Consider the following 23,759-nt stretch of genomic DNA (forward strand, 5'->3'; position numbering starts at 1 on the left):
TCATGTGAGACCGGTTTTAGAGCCGACCTACAAGCTGCATACACAATTTTTGCTTTGGTTTTCTTTGAGAAACCCCTAATATTAGTCATACAAAAGTAATAATCAGATACACGATTGGTTGGCTCACGCCATACCATTGGTACAACAAAAGGCATTCCCTTCCGTTTTCCATTCAGCCACTGTCTAAGCTCTGAGTAACACATACTGCAGCATATATGAGGTGCCCGCTTCTTGTCTTGGTCCCCAACTTTACACCCGAAATAATATTCATAGACAGTTTTTAATTTGGTGGTAATGTTCTTCCGCGGGGCAAATTTTCCACAGACATAACAAAAGTTGTTTGGGTGATTCACACAGCCTCCCCTATTCATGATCTAATGCAATGGACACAGTTAAAACAGAAATCACTCAGAGCGAGAGATACACATACCACACGTGACGGCAGCGCAAACGACAATGAGAGATACCAAGAAAAAAACTGACGTATTTGGCGCTTACACATAATACGTCAGCGCCATCTATTGCTAAACTAAATAATGAACTTTTTCATCGTTTGTTTTATCGCTGTTATTGCTTTAATTTTGAATTAAGACCCCTTTAATTTTAGCAAATTTTATAATACGGCTTATATCTAGCCGAAAGTATAGTTATAATCTTGTGCATGCGCATAACTCAAAATCCTGACGTGCCAGAACGATTCTGAGTGTGGATTCGGAATCGGCATCCACGATTTAGTCTAAAACACATGTTTTTACCCCAGTAGCAAAATCTTTGTTGTCCAGTGTTATTGAAAACATGCAAAGGATATATAAAGCTACTAGGTGACACAAGGAGACTTTTGAGTAGCCTATAGAGAGTAACTGTGAGACGTGCTCTGTGCAGATCAGGAATTAATGTATGTGTTTTGCGTGTTAGAGATATTGTCACAGTTAGTTTCATGAACAAGGACATGAGAAGCAATTTTTAGAAACAATTAGAAGCAATTTTTAAAAAAATTCTTTTCAGGAACGGGTACACGTTCATATATATATATATATATATTTGTATATATAACAGGCAAGATGTGTGTGTGTGTGTGTACGTGAATGTAATTTATGCACGTCCACAAATTAACACGCATGTCGCTCCAATTTTCGTCAACTTATTTTTACCAGAGGCACCAGCAAATAGCAGTAGAAATAAAATTTCAACCAAAACTTTTAACAATTTTCAAGTCGGAGAAATCACCATTGTTTGCAAAGAGGAGTTAAGTACCCTTCTAGCGACGAGTAAGTTTTTGTTAAGACTTTTGTTGATATACGAGCAACACACACACACACACACACACACACACACACACACACACACACACACACACACACACACACACACGCACACACACACACACACACACAAACATACACACATACGAACATGTATGCGCACAAAAAACATTTATGCAATAGGGGTGTACGTACGTACGTGTGTGTGTGTGTTGCCCATATATATATATATAATATATATATATATATATAATATATATATATATAAACCAATTTCAACGGATTTCGCCCAGATTTGACGTCGATGTTACTTAGTTTGGTTTGAAATAAAGAAATTGATTAGCTTAATAATCCTAACTTAAACCCGGACAAAGCCGGGCTATACTGCTAGTATATATATATATATAATATATATATATATATATATATATATATATATATATATATAGATATATAGATAGATAGATATAGATAGATAGATAGATATATAGATAGATAGATAGATAGATAGATAGATAGATAGATAGATAGATAGATAGATAGATAGATAATTCTTCACAAGGGTTTTGTTCGCTTTAATATTTAAAGAATTTTGAATTAAAGGATTTTAAATTGTCCCTGTAGCTGTTCTATTGACAGAAACCATGCAGATAGGAAATGATCTTTAGAGTGAAAGAAAATTGAGTGGTTTGAAATAAGATATATTTTTGTGAAAAGGGAGAAAATAAAAGTATTTTTATTTGCATGAATATGCTATTATAATTCTTTAACAGAATGTGTGTGGATGTTGTAAAAGTCTGTTTATATTATGGTTATTAAACCAAATTCTACTCTGACGGATGGAACTACTGAACTTATTTATTGCAAAACACACGTTAAAATAACCTAGGTAGTAAATTCCAATGATATAGAATGAAAATTTAATCTTATTTCATAGCTTTAACCCGTGCTAATTGAAACAAATTAAAAGGCTTTTTTTTCATTCGGATCGCCTATGGCAAATAAAATGCCAATAAGAGAAATCAGAAGACACGTAGTCATTGCTACCATATATACTGAGGTGCTGGAGACAGTTGTTTAGCCTTGAATAAATGAAGTGCGCAGTGAAAGTCCATACTTTTTTCGACAAGACTCAGCACCTCTTCACAACGCCCACGAAATCCAAGAATGGACGCCAGACAATTTTACGGTCGTGTAACACCAAACTTGTGACCTCCAAACTTACAAGATTTAAACCCAATAGCGTACAACGTTTGGAGCGTTGTTGAAAGGGAGACCAATCGATATCCTCACAATACCAATTTCTTTACTGCCCACAAGGAGCTAAACACAGAGAGGACAAACAAGGACAAACAAGCGGATTAAGTCGATTATATCGACCCCAGGGCGTAACTGGTACTTAATTTATCGACCCCGAAAGGATGAAAGGCAAAGTCGACCTCGGCGGAATTTGAACTCAGAACGTAACGGCAAACGAAATACGGCTACGCATTTCGCCCGGCGTGCTAACGTTTCTGCCAGCTTGCCAGCTTCACCGAAGGCTGCCATTGTCCAGTTGATGTCCGAAATGAATAAGCGCTATATAGTACAGGTATGTCAACGATTCTGGCCCTACATTGAAGCTATCATCGAAGATGAAGGCAGATTCATCGAATAATCTTAAAAGAAAGTTTATCGAGAGCATAAGCAGCGTTCACCAGTTTGGGAAGAATAAATATTAGCTTCAAATTCTGGAACAAGGATAGCAATTTCGGTAGAGGGGACTGGTCGATTACATCGACCCTAGTTCTCCACTAGTATTTATTTTATCGACCCCGAAAGGATGAATAGCAAAGTCAATCTCGGCGGAATTTGAACTCAGAAAGTAAAGACGGACGAAACGTTTTGCCTGGAGTGCTAACGATCCTGCCTGCTCGCCGCCTTAAGGGAAGAACGATCAACTTAATTTACTCCACTTCGCAATTGATTGATTAACATATCTAGTGATCGCAAAATAATAAGTAGTATGATTTTAAAGCAGGGATTTAAAACTTTAAAAATATTTCCTAGTCATAAAACAATTTTGAAAAGATTTTCAAAATGAGATGTTAAATATGGACGATAGACATGATACGTTCATAGTTGGTAACAAACCTTTTTATTCTTTCGACACAATTGCATCGTTCTCGTTTCTTTAAAGGTCATTCACTTGTAATACACTGTTTCATGCATTCTAGTACTCACATTTAATGCTCTCAGTGAAGTCCCAAACGTTTGAATGATAGGCTGGTTATTAGTTGCTTTTCAAAAGCCATATGCTAGCTTTTAACGGAATTGTTGGTTTTCTGTAACTCTCGTAAGGCTGACAAGGCTGAAATTGTGTTCGATGCACTAGTCTCTGAAAGGGTACTTACTTAAAGTCTTTGAAGTAACTAATTGTCTGTGCCTCAGGAGAAGTAATATCACTATTAGTCTAAATGTTTCTATGATTAAGTGGACAAGCACATTTGCTATTACAGATAGCAGTGAGGGTATACTGTTGATTGATTTACTATAGTGTCACCGATTGCGCTTATTCACGAACGACATTTATTTATTTATTTGTTTATTTATTTATTTATTTTATTTAAGTTACTTATATTACTCTTTACTCTTTTACTTGTTTCAGTCATTTGACTGCGGCCATGCTGGAGCATCGCCTTTAATCGAGCAACTCGATCCCGGGACTTGTAAGCCCAGTACTTATTCTATCGGTCTCTTTTGCCGAACCGCTAAGTAACGGGGACATAAACACACCAGCATCGGTTGTTAAGCAATGCTAGGGGGACAAACACAGACACACACACACTCATATATATATACATATATACAATGGGGGCTTCTTTCAGTTTCCGTCTACCAAATCCACTCACAGGGCTTTGGTCGGCCCGAGGCTATAGTAGAAGACACTTGCCCAAGGTGCCACGCAGTGGGACTGAACCCGGAACCATGTGGTTGGTAAACAAGCTACTTACCACACAGCCACTCCTGCGCCTACATATTCATCAGATCTTTAACATAAAACTGTCTCCTCGGTTTTTTCTCTTTCACAAAAGTAAATAACTGAAACACCGAAGCATCTTATAAACAACCAAACTTCAACTAATGACAGTTGAGTAAAACTTCAAATATTGTTTTCTATTTGTAGAACTAAATATCGCCGGTGAATAATATATCAATCGGTGAATTGTTTGTTTGTGGGTGGATTTGTTAATCAGAGAATTTCACTACCCGGATTAATAACGTCGTCACAAGAGAGATTTGAAGTGAGATCTATAGAATATAAAACAAAATTTATATTGTATTTGATGAAAACGGTTGGCAGTTTCTTCATATTTCTTTAAAATTATCTCATCATACCATTTTAAGACAAAGGATTAATTGTGGCAACAGGAAAGGTTAAAAGAAATTCAAAATGTATACACCGTATTCTTCAGAGCTACCCACGCCCCGCGCGTATCATTCAGAGTTATAGCGGATCTTTCCGGTTTGAACGGCAGTTTTTTCTAGCGGTGTCATATGAAATGGTCACCCATAATTATGACCCTAGTATTGATCTATTGCATTTCAATCTGTTTTAGGGTTAGAGTTAGGGGGGGGGTATATTTTTTCTTCAGAAATCTAAATAAACCCAATCTGTTTCTTAAACGAGGGACATATTCATACGGCACAGAATGCTTTCACCTCAATAGACGTCATTGATTGGTTGAAATTGCAGAAATTGAAGAAAAAAAACAACAAATATCTTACAAACTATAGAATTTTCTCAATAAAGCCAAGAGAAAAAAATGTTTTATAAACGCATTCTACCAGTATACGAAGTTTAAAAGTGTTTAGTTACGTGGAAATTATATGAGAAAACTGCCGTTCAAACCGAAAAGATCCGTTATAGCTTTAATTATGACGCAAAAGCTGATGCTACAAGTAATAGGAAAACTAACCACTATATGTTCGAAAAAAATCAAGCCTCGAAGCATGCATACGATGCTAGGTGGATGAGGAAGACAAAAAAAAAGCCTATCTTTAGGGACAATTTTTCATAAGTGATATTTTTTCTCAGAAGGAAAACTTATTGATTAGCTCTGGATCAATTGCGATCAAGAAGATTTATGATGAAAGATGTCCTAGATGTTTTAGTCAGAACCTATCTAGAATTATAATATTTAAAATGTCCTTTTTTTGAATGACGATAGTGTGATTCGAGGAAGATTTAGCTGCTATTTCTAGCAGATTGAGATACTCGCGCAGCGGCCACCTCGTTGGCTCAGCTGACGAATTAATTTTTAACGGTCATGATTTAAAAAATTATTAATATTAAAATTCGTAGAAGTCTGAACAGTTTGTATTTCACGAAACCTTTTAGAATGTCTCGGTGACATGAAAAATTTACACATTCCTTTCGATATAAGTCTGAGATATTGCTGTGGTAGGACCCTCGATTCCACAGGTTTTCACGGTCTGTCTTGCCACTTAAATGCTGATCATTTCGCTCATCACACCGAGCTAAACTTAATCATTAAGCGGGCCTGGCTCGGGTTAATATGTCCTCAGTTCTGGAGCCGGCGGGATTATCCAGAAGGGATGGAAGAGGCCAGATGGTCTTACCTTCTATCCCTGGGTAAGAGGTAGGTACTGCCTCTGGGACATCACAGTCTGTGACTCCTTTGATCCTTCCTACATCCTGGATGCTGTGGTAAATGGAAGGGTCACTGCTTTCGTAGCCGAACGGAGTAAAATCCTTAAGTAACGGGACTTGTCAGTGAACGATCTCATCCAGCTTGTTGCGTTCGAGACGTTTGGAGTGGCTGGGCCGCAAATGGCGATGTTCTTGTCATCGTTGGCTGCTCATCGTACCGTGGTGTGAGGTCATGCGTGTGAAGATGCTTGGCTGTTCTAACGCCTTAAGCCTCGTTATCGTGCGTGGCAATGCCGAAAGCGTGCTGGCTTGCTTCAGTAGGTTCCGTTGAACCTTGCTGCGAGCGACTAATTGAACCCCTTCGTGTTGAATTAATGTGTCCTCTTTCTATTTTTCTTTTGTAAAATATATTCCGGATCTTTTCAGTTTGAACGGCAGTTTTTAACATAATTTCCAGGTAACTAAAAAATTTTAAACTTCGTATACTGGTAGAATGTGTTTATAAAACATCTTTTTCTCTTGACTTTATTGAGAAAATTCTATAGTTTGTAAGATATTTGTTGTTTTTTTCTTCAATTTCTGCAATTTCAACCAATCAATAACGTCTATTGAGGTAAAAAAAAACATTCTGTGCTGTATGAATATGTCCCTCGTTTAAGAAACAGATTGGGTTTATTTACATTTGTGAAGAAAAAAAAGATACCCTTCCCCCCACCCCTAACCGTAACTAACCCTAACCCTAAAACAGATTGAAATGCAATAGATCGATACTAGGGTCATAATTATGGGTGACAATTTCATATGACACCGCTATAAAAAACTGCCATTCAAACCGAAGAGATCCTATATTCCTTTTCCCTGAATTGTAACAAACAGAATGCAATTTGATTAGATAATTGCTTCTTTGTATTTACATGTATATAGACATTTTTTGTTACCTTATTTCTTAATGATTATAGTTATTTACCACCTAGATATATGTATTGATCTATTTATAGTTTACTTAGAAACTTTGTATCTGTTTGCTAATGAATAATAAACAAAAACATTAGGCTGTTTATTATAATATAGGATGAAAAATAAGTTTTAAATCATCTTTAAAAATAAAGGTGAAAAACTGTTATGAGGATAAATGGCTGTAAGGTTAAAGGGAGGTAAGTCATAATAAGAGAAATAACTATGTAAATTATTAGATTAATTTAACGAGGAAAAGAGATTTTCATTACTCATAAGATGATTAAATATTTTATTTATTTGAGCTAGTATTGTGTTTAGCTCATCTCATAAGTATTTATAATTAGGAATTTAATACAAACTGCATTGATTATATTAACGTTATTTTTCTCGAGAATGGTGTCTATCGATTTGCTTATTTTGATATGAATAAGATATTTCAATAAAGACTCAAAATAAAATGGAACGGAATAGCGAAGATATATAGGAGGAAGCACTCCGTCGGTTACGACGACGAGGGTTCCAGTTGATCCGAATCAACGGAACAGCCTGCTCGTGAAATTAACGTGTAAGTGACTGAGCACTCCACAGACACGTGCACCCTTAACGTAGTTCTCGGGGATATTCAGCGTGACACAGAGAGTGACAAGGCCGGCCCCTTCAAATACAGGTACAACAGAAACAGGAGGTAAGAGTGAGAGAAATTTGTGGTGAAAGAGTACAGCAGGGATCACCACCATCCCCTGCCGGAGCGTCGTGGGGCTTCTTTAGGTGTTTTCGCTCAATAAACACTCACAACGCCCGGTCTGGGAATCGAAACCGCGATCCTATGACCGCGAGTCCGCTGCCCTAACCACTGGGCCATTGCGCCTCCACAGCGAAGATATACATAGTTTGATAATAACTCCTGTAGAAAATAAATCTCAATGGCAAATTCCGTTTAAAGACCATTTCATTAGATAGGCCAATTGGTAATTTAATACGAGTGATAGCGGTGTACTAAAGTAGGAACTTATCAATATGTATTGGAATATATGATGTATTTCTATCTATCTATCTATCTATCTATCTATCTATCTCTATCTATCTATCATATATATATATATATATATATATATATATATATATATATCTATATATATATATATATATATATATATATATATATATATATATATATATATATATGAGTTCAGCAACAATTTAGATTCAAATGAATATGGCACTTAATTTAGATGCACCAGAATTTTTTATGGTGTTACCCATAAAAATATGCGGGGTGATTATAATCAAAAATATACATAATTACATATATATATATATATATACATATATTCATACATATATACATATACATACATATACATATATACATATATACATACAGATATATATATACATGCATATATACATATACATACATATACATATATACATATACATACATTCTAAGTTATTCTAAGTTATATATATATATATGTACATATATATATACATATATACATACTTATATACATACACACACACACATATATATATATATATGCGTGTGTGTGTGTGTGTGTGTGTATGTATGTATGTATGTATGTATGTATGTATGTATGTATGTATGTATGTATGTATGTATGTATTGGGTTAGCAACTAAGTTCCCATCGTTTTTTTTAATTTTGGAATCTATTTTTTTTCGAGAATTCTATTTTTGAATCATTTTGGAATCTATTTTGTTTGTTTTTTTTTTTTTGTTTTTTTTTCTAGTTAATTTTAGTCAATTTTTGTTTATTTTCAGATCATTAAAATGGAATGTCAAGTTCAGAAAAACGAGCATTTCAACACCTCCTTCTTTTTGCTTTTAATCAAGGTTCTAAGGGCACAAAATCTGCTTTCAACATTTGTACTGTGTATGGAAAGGGTGCCATAGCTGAAAGAACCGCTCACGATTCGTATGCCAAGTTCAAAAATGGAAATTTTGACCTCAAAGCCGCACTTCGTTCTGGCCGTCCAGTTGAGAGCGATTAAACCAACTTTTGCACGAAAATTCTCGTCAAACGACAAGGGAACTGGCAGAGAAAATGGAATGCTCCCACACCGCTTTAGAGAAGCATCTTCACTCGATGGGAAAGGTTCAGAAGTATGGAGCATGGATTCCGCATGCTTTAAGTGATAACAACAAAAATCAACGAGTCACAATCTCCGCTGGTTTGCTTGCTCGTCACCGCTCAACTCATGGACACAAGCAACGATTTATTTACCGAATCGTTACTGGCGACGAAAAATGGTGCCTGTACATCAATATGAAGCAGCGTAAGGAATGGCTTAGCTCTGGCAAACAAGCGACATCGCGTGTGAAACAAGATCTTCATCCACGTAAAACGCTGTTGTGCGTATGGTGGGACTGGGAAGGGATTATCCATTACGAATTGCTTGAACGGAACCAAACTGTCAACGCGGAACTCTATGTTCAACAGATGGAAAGGCTCGACACGGCTATTCAAGAGAAAAGACCTAATCGTCAGCATGAAGTTCTTTTGCTGCACGACAACGCCCACCCTCATATCGCCAATATGACCAAGGAAGCCATTCAAACGCATGACTGGGAAGTTCTGTCACACCCGCCGTACTCTCCTGATTTGGTACCAACGGATTTCCACCTCTTTCGATCTCTTTCAAATGCTATGAGCGGAGTTTCGTTCAATACTGATGCAGAATTGAGAGCTTGGTTGGATCGAATTTTCGAGTCGAAATCGGATGATTTCTACCAACGAGGTATTGAAATTCTTGTTGAACGTTGAGAAGTTGTAAACAACAAAAGTGAATACATTATTGATTAATTAGTTGTATAAAAGAACACGGATGGGGCAATAAAGGAAATCTGGTAATTTACAAATCAAGTTGTGAACGGGAAAAATAGTATCAACAATAATAATGGTGAGAGAGAAGAAAAATAAAAAGAAAAAGAAAAGAAAAATAAAATGCATAAATTAAATTTTAAATTTTATTTTTATTCTTAATCTTAATTTTTTAGTTGTTTATTTTCAATTATAATTATAATCACTATGATTTAAATTATTTTCTTACTTTCTTGCATTGTTTTTCGAAACGTACGTATGCATTGAATAAATCTATTTCTATTTCAACATCTCTCCTTTTTTTATATTGTTTATGGTATATTCTTATACTTAAAACGAATCTCCTCAAATATTATATTCATATTCTTATTACCTGTTCTGGCTGGTTTCATGAATATGATGAATCCTTATTAGAAATCACCTTTTCTCTCTTTTTGGATCCCCCAAAAAGTTTGAATTGTTCTTTTAGAACTTACTTTTTCTTAAATATGTAGTGGATCTTGCATGCATGAAGTGGATACGATCCAACATAGCCAAATTTAAATTAACACTTCAACAGAACTTTTCCCTCGGTGGAACAATGGTTTTTCTCTGACAGCAGTTTTACATTTTCCAGATGCCTTTAGCTAGGCTAAAATATTGTCTTCACCACTTGACCCTTTCTAACCTCTTCTACTTCACCAAAAGCTAGAATAGAGATAACAAGACCACCAATTAAATCTATTGTTCTCAATGATATATCTATCCTTCTGGATAGTTATAAAAGCAAGAACACCCCAAGCAAAAATCAGTCGGTGACGACTCAACGAGTCCAGTCACATGGTGACGATTCAACAAGTTAGTCACTTCAGTGACAACGAAGTCTGGCTGACCAGCTAGAACCTTGGCCAGAGAGAGAAATGGAGATTACTGTCAGCAACTGTGAAAAAACACCCTACAACTCTCACTAGCTCTAATTCTGTTCTCTTACAACATGATTCTATCTCTCTCTGTAATTACTACTAAACAATGATGAGGACGACACAAATACAAACTTTACTTCGAATGCTTTTGGATTTATCATAACCTGCCCATCGAGGCAAGGTATTGTAACGTAACGGTAAATTAATAATAAACATGCAATTCTAACAACAAATTTTTATCGATACAACTGCTGACTCCGACATTTCATATTATTGTTTACAAATCAATCTTACCCGTTACAATTGGTAACCGCTATCATTACAAATATATATATATATATATTATATATATATATATATATATATATATATATATATATGGGGGTGAGAGAGAGAGAGAGATGTATCTATATATTTATAAATATAAATATTTATATGTATATATATAAATATATAGAGATATAGATAGATATAGATTGAGATATATGTATCTATATATATATACATATATATATGTATGTATTTACTTTACTTTTACTTGTTTCAGTCACTTGACTGCGGCCATGCCGGAGCACCGTCTTTAGTCGGGCAAATTGACCCCAGGACTTATTCTTTATAAGCCTAGTACTTATTCTATCGGCTCTTTGCCACCATCAGTTGGCAAAAAGCGATGTTGGAGGAGGGGGGGACAAACACAGACACACAAACATACATACATACACACACACACACACATATATATATATATATACTAGCATTAAAGACCCGTCGTTGCCGGGTCATAGTGCTGGTGCATGTATATATGTGTATATATATGTGTACATATTACATGTACATCTATATATATACATCTACACATAAAATGCAAAATACAAAGTTATATCTTGATATCGCTAGTGATAACAATACTCAAAATATATAACAGACTGGAATTGTTAGCGCTTCTTTTTTCTCTACATTTTATAGACAATAGTCTTTTCTTTAATTTAATTTTTTATTATCCATCTGGACTATTCTATTTCTGCACGCTAATTTTATTTTTTATTTTTTCCCATTCATGTGAAACCACTTATTCAAGTTCAAATCATTGATGCAATTTTATACCAATTGCTATTTTTACTTTTGTTATGTTACGATTATATTATACTTTAGTTTGATTTTAATTATTACTTACTACATATAATTCAATTGTTATTGTTATTTTTATTGTTAAAGTGAAAGCATCTGACATAAAATAGAGAAATATTTTTGTTTCACTTTTAACACGTAATACTGAAATAGTGGAGAAGATATGATATTGCTATGGGCTCGCTCTAGGCAAGAAGTTGAACATTTTTTTTGCCCATAAAACTACATGGACCCTTAGTAAGGCATGTGTAAAATTTGAATGAAATTGGTTTTGTAGTTCTCAAGTTTTAGGGCATCGTAGTGGAGAAGATATGATATTGCTGTGGGCTCGCCCTAGGCAAGAAGTTAAAAAAATTTTTGCCGATGACACTCCCCGAACCCTAAGTAAGGCATGTGTAAAATTCGAATGAAATTGGTGGTGTAGTTCTCAAGTTTTAGGGAAACACACAGACAGACAGACAGACACACATTCTCAGTTTTATATATATAAAGATATATATATATATATACATCTATACAACGGGCTTCAGTCTACGAAATCCACTCACAAGGCTTTGGTGGGCCCGAGGCTATAGTAGAAGACACTTGCCCAAAATGCCATGCAGTGGGAATGAACCCAGAACTATGTGGTTGGTAATCAAGCTACTTAGCACACAGCCACTCATGCGCCTATGTATGTATGTATGTATGTATGTATGTATGTATGTATGAATGTGTGTATGTATAAATTTATGTATATATATATATATATGAATATGTAGTAGTAACAGAAAGGAGGAATTTCGGTTATCCCCACGTGGTGAGTTGTAATATATATAAGAAATTAAAAACGGAAAATACGCACGCTTTACATAGTTTTAATATAATTTTTAATATATCGACCGGTTTCGCTATCGCTATTCATGATATTATGTTTTACTTATTTGAATATGTATTTTCTAAAGAAGAAATTTTGTCCATGCTGTGTGTGATGATATTTACGAGAGAATGACTTCATAAGTAGAAAAATAAGGGAGGCAATTGGTTATCGTTATTATTGTTACTGTTGTGGGTAAGGGAGATAACTGTTCAGCTTTCGGTAAAGGGAGGGGAATATATATGTACAGACAAGGTTTCGAGAAACTTGTTTAGAGAGGGGATTTATGTACAGTAATGTAATCGTGAATTGAGATATGTAAAAAGATAAAAGTTGGTTATGCGTGCATATTAAGATGTATTTTGTATTGTTCAACGAAAAAAGTTTCTTTATTAAAACGCTCTTGTGGAGAGATTGTGTCTTTGCACTGGGAGAAGACTGTGAAATTTGGTTTGATGTTATCTGCACATTTTTCTATATGTTCATTGAGATGAATTTGCCTGTATTGTGGGAACAGGATTTGCTCTTTATGTAGACTGGTTCTCTTTCTCAAGGTCGTACTCGTTTGTCCAATAAAGTTGTGTCCGCAACCTGAGCAAGTTTTTACATAAATTAGGTTCTCAGAGGCACAAGTGAAACTAATTTTAATTGTGAACCTCTGTCCTTGTTTGAAAAGGAAATCCGAGCCCTCATTTTTCAACCGTTGGTTTCGTGGTTGTTTTGTAAAGCTTCGCATTTGTTAGTAGTCTCTTTAGCGATTTGTCTTGCTTTTTACATTTGATGAGTTTGTGTGTTTTCAGGATGTTGTTCATTTTTGGATCTCTAGTTAGTAAAGGAAGATTTTGCACAATAGTCTTGAATGCCTCACTGTTTCTGGGGTTGTGTGTTGATATAAATAGTAATGTTTTGAGATGAGGTGTGGTGTTATGTTTTGTTGTTCTTAGTGTTTTTATGTCTAATTGTTTGGCACGTTTAATTCCCTTGTCGATAAGTGAGGGTGGATATTGGCTTTCAATAAATGTTGTTTTGAGGTCTTCAAGACGAAGGTCCCGAGTTGTTCTATTATACACTATTGTGTAAATTAATTTTGCCAAATTGAAAGGGATATTTATTTTGATGTGTTTCAGTTGGTTTATAATAGATTTGATTGTTGACTTTTTTATCATAATGTCTAAAAATGGGAGTTGTTCTTTGTTATATTCCATTGTGAATTGAATGTTACTATTTATATCCTTTAGTGTTGATTTGAAATCCAAAAGTTTGTCGATGTTCTCCTTTGAAATGATAAAACAGTCATCCAAGTATCTTTTCCAATTTTCTCCTATGTAGAGGTAAAATGGGTAACCATATTTCTGAAGTGATACTTCATATAAGGTAAATTCAAAATAACCCATTATTAGGTTCTCAAGAACAGGGGCTGCTTTCGTTCCCATCGCAATTCTGCATTTCTGACGATAGTATGCGTCATCAAATAATTGTTCTGAAGTATAAATTTTAAAGATTCAATAATAAAGATCTGGTTTATGCATTCCAGGAGTACTTTTCCCACCAGAATTTAATTGCTTTTATTCCTGTCATGGAGGATATCGGTGTAAAGATTGATAACATCTTTTATCACTTGAAAGGAGAACATCGACAAACTTGAATTTCAAATCAACACTAAATGATATAAATAGTAACATTCAATTTGCTTGTCCTGCCCGCACCTCGGCGAGATGGCACTTCCGTGTCTTACTGATATATTAATGGAGCATAGCTTACAGTGAATGTTATTAAATCACAGGAAGAGGCTTTATGAAGTGGATTCCAGTTGTTTCTAGTAAGCATGAAGCTTTAAACTTATGCAGACAGACGCAGCACAATATTCATGCCTTTCCTAGAGCAATATATAAAGTAGAATAAGTAAAACTGGGTCACCACCTCAAATAACCAGGAAGTTATTTCCGACCCTGCACTACAGAGATTAAATACAAGGTAAACAAATAAAAATATTTCGAATTTTGTGAAGTTACTTTGTGTTTCATATCAAACTACTGGCAAACAAACTTGCTTACCATGTATTGGTGTAAGTATGGCTATGTGGTTAAGAAGTATGCTTCTCAACTATGTGGATTTAAGTTCAGTCTCACTGCAGAGCACCTTGGAGATGTGTCTTCTGCTAAATCCCCCACACAGACCAAAGTCATGTTAGTAGATCTGGTAGACAAAAACTGAAAGAAGCCCATCATTTGTATGTATATATATATATTTCTTTATTGCCCACAAGGGGTTAAACATAGAGGGGACAAACAAGGACAGATATAGGGATTAAGTCGATTGCATCGACCCCAGTGCAAAACTGGTACTTTATTTATCGACCCTGAAAGGATGAAAGGCAATGTCGACCTCAGCGGAATTTGAACTCAGAACGTAACGACAGACGAAATACCACTAAGCATTTTGCCCGGCGCGCTAACGTGTCTGCCAGCTCACCTATATATATATCTATCTATATATATGTGTATATATATATATATCTATCTATATGTGTATATATATATATATATCTATCTAGATATCTATATATATCTATATCTATAGGTCTCACTGAGGAAATGACCAGCGACCGAGACCTTTGGAAATATGCTGTGCGTGAAAAGACCAGGCAGGACAAGTGAGTCCAGCCCACTTATGCATGCCTTTCCTCCCTTGGACACACAAAGACCTGTTGAGGCAAGCGAAGTCGATATCGAACCTCATCCGACGACAAGCACCTATGCTTGCGAAGACCTGTTGGGGCAAGTGAAATCGAAATCGAACCAATCCTATGACTGGCACCCGGCAGATGCCAGGACCCCTGGACTGGAGATATGTAAAAAGCACTATCCGAATCGTGGCTGATGCCAGCGCCTCCTCGACTGGCTTCCGTGTCGGTGGCACGTAAAATGCACCAATCCAACCATGGCCGATGCCAGCCTCGCCTGGCACCAGTGCAGGTGGCACGTAAAAAGCACCCACTACACTCACGGAGTGGTTGGCGTTAGGAAGGGCATCCAGCTGTAGAAACATTGCCAGATGAGACTGGAGCCTGGTGCAGCCTTCTGGCTTCCCAGATCCCCGGTCGAACCGTCCAACCCATGCTAGCATGGAGAACGAACGTTAAACGATGATGATGATGATGATCTATATACACACACACATATACATACATCTAGAACTATGCTAATAGCTTAGGAGTGAAATTTAGGATTTCTTGGTTTTCTGTAAAACGATTTTGATAAAACTTTTCCCAGCTGGTTTGCACACTATGGCAACACCACTATTTTCATTGTACTGTGTAATGTCCTTTTTTATTTCAGATTCTTCAGTTTTTTGGGTGAACCACGCTAATAGCTTTTGAATTAAAATAGCCCATCTAGACATTTTTTTCCAGAAAATGAAGGGTAATGATACATATTAAGCATACATTGAGTATATATTTAACAGAAAATCATAATAATATTATATTTATTGACATAATGAATTATTTGGCCACATGAGTGCTATTTCGACGGGTAACTTCTAAAACCCCATTAGTCATGGAATCTGTCAATTTCTTAATAATAACACATTGGACTGCCTCTGCTGCAGCTTTGATGATCGCCCATAAGACATCTATTGACGTAAATTGGCATAAACATCGTTTAATGATAGACCAAAGATTTTTTATAGGGTTGAGATCTGGAAATGCTGGCAGCTACACCATCAACCTTTCATCTTGTATGCTGTAAGATCCTAGTAATGTTTGGATGGTCCTAGCAGAGTGGGAGGGAGCGTTGTCATGTCCTTAGAAGCAACATCCATAGGTCATCTAGCCAGGGATCCAAGACCTCCTTCAGGAGATTGCAGTAGGTGGCTGTGGTCACTTTAACTCCTTCAGGAACCCTGACTGGGCCAGGTCTGTCCCCGAAGATACATCCAACCTATTGTTGACATCGTAAACGTTGGTGATGCTCATCTCCAAAATAGACCCAACCATCAGGTCCGTCAAGGGTCACTCTAGCTTTGTCAGTGAACAGAACATAACTCATGTCTAATGTCATGTACTTTTGGGCCCACTGAAGCCTCAAACTCCTGATAAAGGAGGCAGTTTCAAGGGTTCTTGCACAGAAGCCATGATCCTGAGGATGTGATTTCTGGTGGTTTGTGGTACATAAGTCCAGATGTAGTGAAAATGGCTTTGCTTGTTTGTCCAGGTTTCCCATGTAATTTGCGGCCAATATTCCTTAAATTGTTAGCTGTCACAGTCTTGGAGGTCCCACAATTGGATAGTTTCTTCAGGAATTGTCTAACCATGTCCACATGATGACCTAACTTCTCTGTAATGACTTGAAGAGAGGTGCCTTTAGCACTTTTCTTGATGATGACAGGCTTTTCATCATTAAGGCATTTTCCATGTCCCAAGAAATTACTGTGATGACTGACTGCAGATTATTAGTAATAATAAAAGGTAAGGTAATTAATAGGTTACTGTCCTAAAAAACACAATCAAATTTCGACACGATTATACTCTCTGTAAAGTTGATGGATTGGCAGAATTGATGGAAGTGAATAAAATACCTTAAAGAATTTGTACCAGTTCTTTACATTCTGTGTTTAAGTTCTGAGGACATCTTTGCCTTTCATTCCTCAGAGATTGATAGCATAAAGCACCAGTCGAGGATGGAGGTCAATGTAATGAACTAATCATATCTTGCTGATGTGTTTCATAATGACAAGATTAAAGAATGAAGGACATCACAATAGGAAAAGATACAATATTTAAACATTTTAAGAATATATGATTTAATAAACACAGTAATGAAAGAATAAACAATTTTTAAAATAATTTATTTATAAAAAAGGCAAAAAACACCCCTAATACTTTAATCACCCCATATCAAGCAACATGTTAAATCTGAGAAAAACTATGCAGAAGAATTTCAGGAAGATAGACTTTCAATGGCTAGAAATCTGTGATGGATGAGGTAATAAAGGGCATTTTTTAACTCCTATTTCACAAATAGTCTAAAGATGTCTCAGTATAACAGTTTAAAATGTTGTTTTTATATTTAACAAGTTTTTTACACTTTCTTTATATGCTTTCAAGTTTTCTGTATTTTCACCCTCATCAATCATTGATGTTAGAGCTTTTTTGTAAGCCTGAACTTGAGGAAGAGCAACAACAGTTTCTTCTGAGGCATCTGATGGTAGATTAGGTAGTTGTTTGTCATCAGAGGCCTGAAATAAAATAAAATATAAAAATGGTGAAATTTTGATAATTATATCAACGAGGATAATAAGAAATTAAAACTTTTGAACCATGTACTTCCCCTTTTGCTATTTTCTTTCTCTTTCCAACATTTAAAGGATTTGAGTTTAGGGTTTTTTTTTTAATGTTAAACATAAATACATATGCATTTAAAAACAATTTGTATTGCTTACAGATTTTTAGTTAGTTTGGCTGATAAAAAAATCTGTAAGCAATACAATTGGTCTCACCTACTGTGGTCTCACCTACATGCAACAACTGAAGCTTTCAATGTCAAGCCATTCTCTCAAATTACGTGTGCTTTGCACAATATGCAGATGACCATCTTCAACAGATCAACAAATGACCAAGTGGTTTATTCTGCTTCAAATTACATTTTATGATCTTCAAAAAAAGGGCGCATTCGGTAGTGTTGTCCAAGCTATACAATGCCTGAGAAATGTTGAAACAGTCATTTCTAAATAACCTTTGATCATAGGTGGGCTGGATCAAGATTGAGTTGAGGCTAACAATCAATACCAAAACTAGCATTTGAATTGCACCATGAAGTGTTAAATGCAATAAGTATATACAGAGTTATGTACCTTGATTGGATGTAGACTGATGAACAAAGTTTGATATCATAACCATATATTCAGGAGTCACTATTCTTATTTTTGTATGAGATTTACAAAATTTCGAAGAAACTTAGAGATCCTGTGGGTAATACTACCAGAGAAGTTTTTGATGGATGAAATATTTTCAGTTTAGTAGGAAATAAATTTAGTAGCAACAAAGAAGGAAAACACACACATTTCAACTATACAAGGGTTGAAAATATTTCAGAATTTAAATCCTACAACGATAAGTTCCACCTTTACTTCATAATCAAGTGACTTAATATAAGAAATGATATCCAATGTAATTACTTCAGTAAAAAGACCATCCAACACATAGTAGTTTGGTACTTATTTTATCAACTTTATGGACATATATTTGTGTCAATAATATGTAAGTGTGTGTATATTTATTTTATATGCTGTATAAGCATGCCCATGAACACCTTATAAGACTGAAGGAAATTCAAACTGCAGCTTGTATTTGTACCTGCTTACACTAAACACAAGGACCTGCTGCCTCTAGGTAAGTGACCTCAAAGATGTTTTCCTTTCCAGATGCTGAAAACATCATCCCCAGCCTACAAGCACAAAGTTTCCACAATGAGAGGTAAGTCTGGAGAGATTGCTGAAATGTTTGAGTGAAGGTATGTAGATGTGTACTGCATGCAAGAGGTACAATGGAGGTGAGCCTCAGTTAGAGTGCTTACAGGTAAGAGACATAGATACATGTTCTTCTGGGTGGGCAGCAATGATGGTCTAGGTGGTGTAAGTATTCTATTCTCCAGGCAGAGAAATGGGTGTATAAGGAGACTGAGGTCGTCAGGGTATGTGATAGATCAATCTTTTCTGTGGACTACCTTGACAATGAAAGACAACTATGTTCTCATTGTGGCAGGGGACTTCAATGGCCATGTTGGAAAACACTGATGGGTTTCAGAGAATGCATGGAGGCTACAGTTTGGCCCTAGAAATAAGGAAGGAACAAGGTTGCTGGAGTTTTGTGATGTACATGATTTACTGATCTGCAATACCGACTTCATAAAATCTGCCAGCCATCTCATCACTTATCAATCTGGTAGGCACCGTAGCCAGAGTGACAACATCTTCACCAGAAACAGAGACAGGCATATGCTTGTGAATGCAAAATCCTTTCCAGGTGAAAAATGTACAACTCAAGAGAGGTTAGTGACTTCAAACTTAGGGTTAGAATGATGAAGACACAAACTGGTATAGAAAAGGCGGTCATGGAAACTCAGGAATCCTTCATATAGGCAGAGATTTAAGAAATGTTCTTAATGAAGCCTTTGATGAGAAGGAGGAAGAGATAGAGATATGCGACAGAGGACAAATGGAAGTTCTTACAGGATGATCTAGTAATTGAGACAGATCAAATCTGTGGCTGGAGCAAAGCTTCTGCCAGACCAAGGGTGATATGACAGTGGGACACTGAGGTTGGCAGGGTCGTAAATGAGAAGAAATGGGTTTGCAAAGAATGGAAAAGTGGGCGTAGCAGGGAACCATATCAGATAGCTAAACAGGAAGCTAAGTGTCAGGTTTATCTAGCTAGAGCAGAAGCAGAAAGGAAGAGGTTTGCCAATGTCCTAAAATGTGAAAATCAGAGACTTGAGGTGTTCCATATTGCTAGACAGTGTGTCAGAGAGAATCAAGAAGTTATGAAAGAGAAGTGTGTATGGATGGATAATGGTATGCTTGCACTTAGTAATTCTGAAAAGAAAGAGGTATGGAAGAGTTACTATGCAAGGCTATTAAATATGGATAATGCTGGTGGCTCGTGCCGGTGGCATGTAAAAGCACCCACTACACTCTCGGAGTGGTTGGCGTTAGGAAGGGCATCCAGCTGTAGAAATTCTGCCAGATCAGATTGGAGTGTGGTGCAGCCATCTGGTCCGCCAGACCTCAGTCAAATCTTCCAACCCATGCTAGCATGGAAAGTGGACGTTAAACGATGATGATGGTGATGAATGAATAGAATAAAGGGAGTTTCCTTTATGTGAATCTGACAGAGGGACCAGCTACCCTAGTAGACAGTGCTATGATAGATAAACAATTAAAGATATGAAGACAGAGAAAGTCCCTGAATCATCAGGAGTCACTGCAAAGATAATTAAAATATCTGGTAGAGTAGAATATGGACTAGTCACCCATAGAGTTAATCAGGTTATTCAGGAAGACATAATCCCCAGTGACTGGTGTAGCAGCATTATAGTCAGCTGCTACAAGAGTAAGGGAGAGGCCTTGGATACAAGTAATTATAGAGGTATCAAATACTAGACAATGAAAATTATAAAGAGTGTTACAGCACAATTAATTAAGAGCAGAATTAGACTAGATGAAATGTACTCTGACTTTGTCCGGGGAAGAAGCACTACAAGAGAAGGCAACTGCAAGAGAAGTATTTAGCTAAGATTAAACCATTATACTTGGCATTTGTTGATCTAAAGAAAGCCTTTGATAGATTACCCTGATGTGTGATATGGTGGGCTCTGAGGAAGCTAGGGATAGATGAGTGGCTTGTAATAGCTGTACATGCCATGCACAGAAGCTCTGTCAGTAAGGTGAAAGTTAACTATGAGTACAGTGATGAATTTGGTGTACAGGTAGGCATTCATCAGGGCTTGGTACTTAGTCCCCTCCTTTTCATCATTGTCCTCCAGGCCATAATAGAGGAATTCAAGACTGGCTGCCCTTGGAAACTGCCAAATGTTGATGACCTTGCTTTCATAGCAGCTCTCTAGTTTACCAGCTCTGGTTAAACCATCCAATTCATGCCAGAATAGAAAATGAACATGATGATAATGATATGTTGAACCAGTAAGATAAAACAAAAAGCTAAAAACAGATTACAAAATGCATGCTAGAAATTTCAAAAATGTAGTTTACCTCAGACCCATTACTGCTATCAGTATCTTTAATTCTTTGAAGCAGTTGGACTATATTCTTTCTTGAAACATTCTTATCCCAGAAAAAACATTCCCAGTCGGCTTCAGTTTTCTCAGATTCCCAAGGCTCCACTCGCTTTTAATAGAAGACAAGTCAATATTTGATTGTAAATTTTCAGTGTAGAGTTAAAAAAATAAACATAGTTTGAAGATACTGTAAATCTAATAAAAAGAAATTTAAAATTTCATTTATCCATTGAAAGCAACAAACAGAAAGTATTCAAATTTGATATCTATTATGTTTTTGTATCTTATCTGTAGTTAGTTATATATATATTGATTTTATTTTGCATAAATGTTATGTTAACTTCTCTATAAACAAAAATGTCTTTGTTAAACCCCAAGCCAGTTCAGATTAAGCTTAATCAAACATCTTCCAGCCACATCCATTGTCTTTTTTCAGATATAGTATCAGGTTGGTGCAAAAGTAACGTCCGATTTCTAGAAAAAATGTTTCCGAGCAAATTTATCAATTTTTTAATCTCCTCTTATGGTTTTAAGATATTTCTGTGTCTAATTTGTACTATTTTCTTTCAGATTATCGAACTTCTGGCCATAATTCTCAAAAAATTTTACCATCATGTTTGTCCCATCTAAAGATCACATAAGAAATGTTTTACACTACGAGTTTCATAAAGGTGTTAATGCAAGTGCAGCAGCAAGATCTATTCAGAGCACTCGTGGGGTGATGTAGTGAATGATAGAAGTTGCAGGAGGTGGTTTCCCCGTTTCCGAAGTTGTGATTTCATTTTGAAAGAAGAGCCAAAAGAGGGTCATCCAAAAAAAGACTTGATTCCGAAATGTTGGAAGCTCTTGTTTCAGAGAATCGTACTGTTACCACTAGGGAACTTGTAGAACAGTTAAACGTGGCCCATACAACAATGGTATGTCAGCTAAAACACATTGGAAAGGTTTCAGTGGCTGGAAAATGGGTCCCTCATGAGCTGTCTCCAGAGAATTGACAACAGCTTGCTGTTTGTTGTCAATCATTGCTTTCGCAACACTTTCAAGCAATATTTTTAGACAGGCTTGTTATAGGTGGATTCTTTACTATAATATTAAATGGCAGCGTTCTTGAAGCAGCCGAGGAGGACGGCCAGTTCAACCACCGAGCAGGACTTCATCCAAAGAAGATCATGTTGAGTGTATGGTGGCATATTAAAGGAGTAATCCATTATGAACTGTTGGATAGCAACCAAACAATTAATGCTAATCTTTACTGTGAGTAACTTCGTCATTTGAAAACAGTTCTGAGCCAAAAACGAGCATCCTTGGTTAACAGAAAGGGTGTCATCTTCCATCACGATAATGCTCATCCTCACACAACTCGACTGACCAAAACTCTTTTGGAAGAACTTGGTTGGGAAATACTCATTAGTAATGTCTTCTCTATATTCTGTATTATAAATGATCCAAAAGATATTTGTACAGTGAAGGAGCTTTGTATCAGTGTTTAAAACATTTGAAGTCTTTATATTAATATAGGTAAAGCAGATTAACTAATTTGAACTCAACATACCAAACTATTGCTGAGCTGATTTATCTATGGTACTGACATACAGTTATAATGACTGGATCATTTGAAAATAAAGTATCTAAGCATGAACATAGTGTCAGGGTATAAATAGTGGATTAATTATTTAGTGACCTTACAATCCAGTAATTTCATCAGCTGTGAATGTAACGATTATTTTGAACATCAATAATCAATAGTATAAAAAAATTTAGTTCCCTACATTTTATATTTGGATCTCTTTCTATGTGAATGTAACAAAATTAAAATTAGTAACTGAATTAAAAAAAGGAATTGTATTACAAAGTCTTTCTTACACATGATTCATGATATAATGCAGTCAATACATAAACCAGATAGTCATAATTCTGTTTCTTCAAAGGACATCTGTGGTACAAAAAGAAAAAAACTGCAATCATTTAACTGGTTGACAACACAAATATAATAATAATAAAATGTTTTAAACCCATGACATTCACATTCACACACACATACAAAAAAAAAATGCTTGGAAGATATTAAGTGATATTATTGACAGGAGTAACACAAGGAAGGCCAAAGACACAAACTTCAGATACACAAGAGAACTAATAATGCTTTCTGCCACAGGGCACAATGCCTTAAGTTTTGAGGGGAGGAGCTAGCTGATTACATCAGTCCCAGTAATCAACTAGTACATGTTTTATTGATCATAGAAAGATGAAAGGTAAAGTATAATAATAATAATAATAATAATAATAATAATAATAATAATAATAATAATGAAATTATTGTATACAGTGCTCAGGTGCACCACAACTTGTCAGAGTATATGC

At 35.9% G+C, this 23,759-nt stretch overlaps 1 protein-coding gene and 1 long non-coding RNA gene across 2 annotated transcripts in view; one reads left to right on the plus strand and one right to left on the minus strand.

Moving 5' to 3' along the window:
- Positions 1–14,693: 14,693 nt before the first annotated feature.
- LOC115231564 lies at positions 14,694–22,196 on the plus strand. The gene is made up of 3 exons (XR_003883538.2): positions 14,694–14,833; positions 19,027–19,078; positions 21,969–22,196. It is a non-coding gene; the product is annotated as an uncharacterized LOC115231564 (long non-coding RNA).
- Positions 17,431–23,759, minus strand: part of LOC115231552 (28S ribosomal protein S35, mitochondrial) — a 55,144-nt gene continuing 48,815 nt past the window's right edge. Inside the window, exons 7-9 of the mRNA XM_029801554.2 lie at positions 23,262–23,331; positions 21,373–21,507; positions 17,431–17,841 (exon numbers count right to left, since the gene is read on the minus strand). Of these exons, the coding sequence (XP_029657414.1) occupies positions 17,653–17,841; positions 21,373–21,507; positions 23,262–23,331 (394 nt within the window). The 3' untranslated portion in view covers positions 17,431–17,652. The remainder of the gene's footprint in view (positions 17,842–21,372; positions 21,508–23,261; positions 23,332–23,759) is intronic.

This window comes from Octopus sinensis, linkage group LG2 (genome assembly GCF_006345805.1).
Source record: "Octopus sinensis linkage group LG2, ASM634580v1, whole genome shotgun sequence".
In the NCBI taxonomy this organism is placed as follows: domain Eukaryota; kingdom Metazoa; phylum Mollusca; class Cephalopoda; order Octopoda; family Octopodidae; genus Octopus; species Octopus sinensis.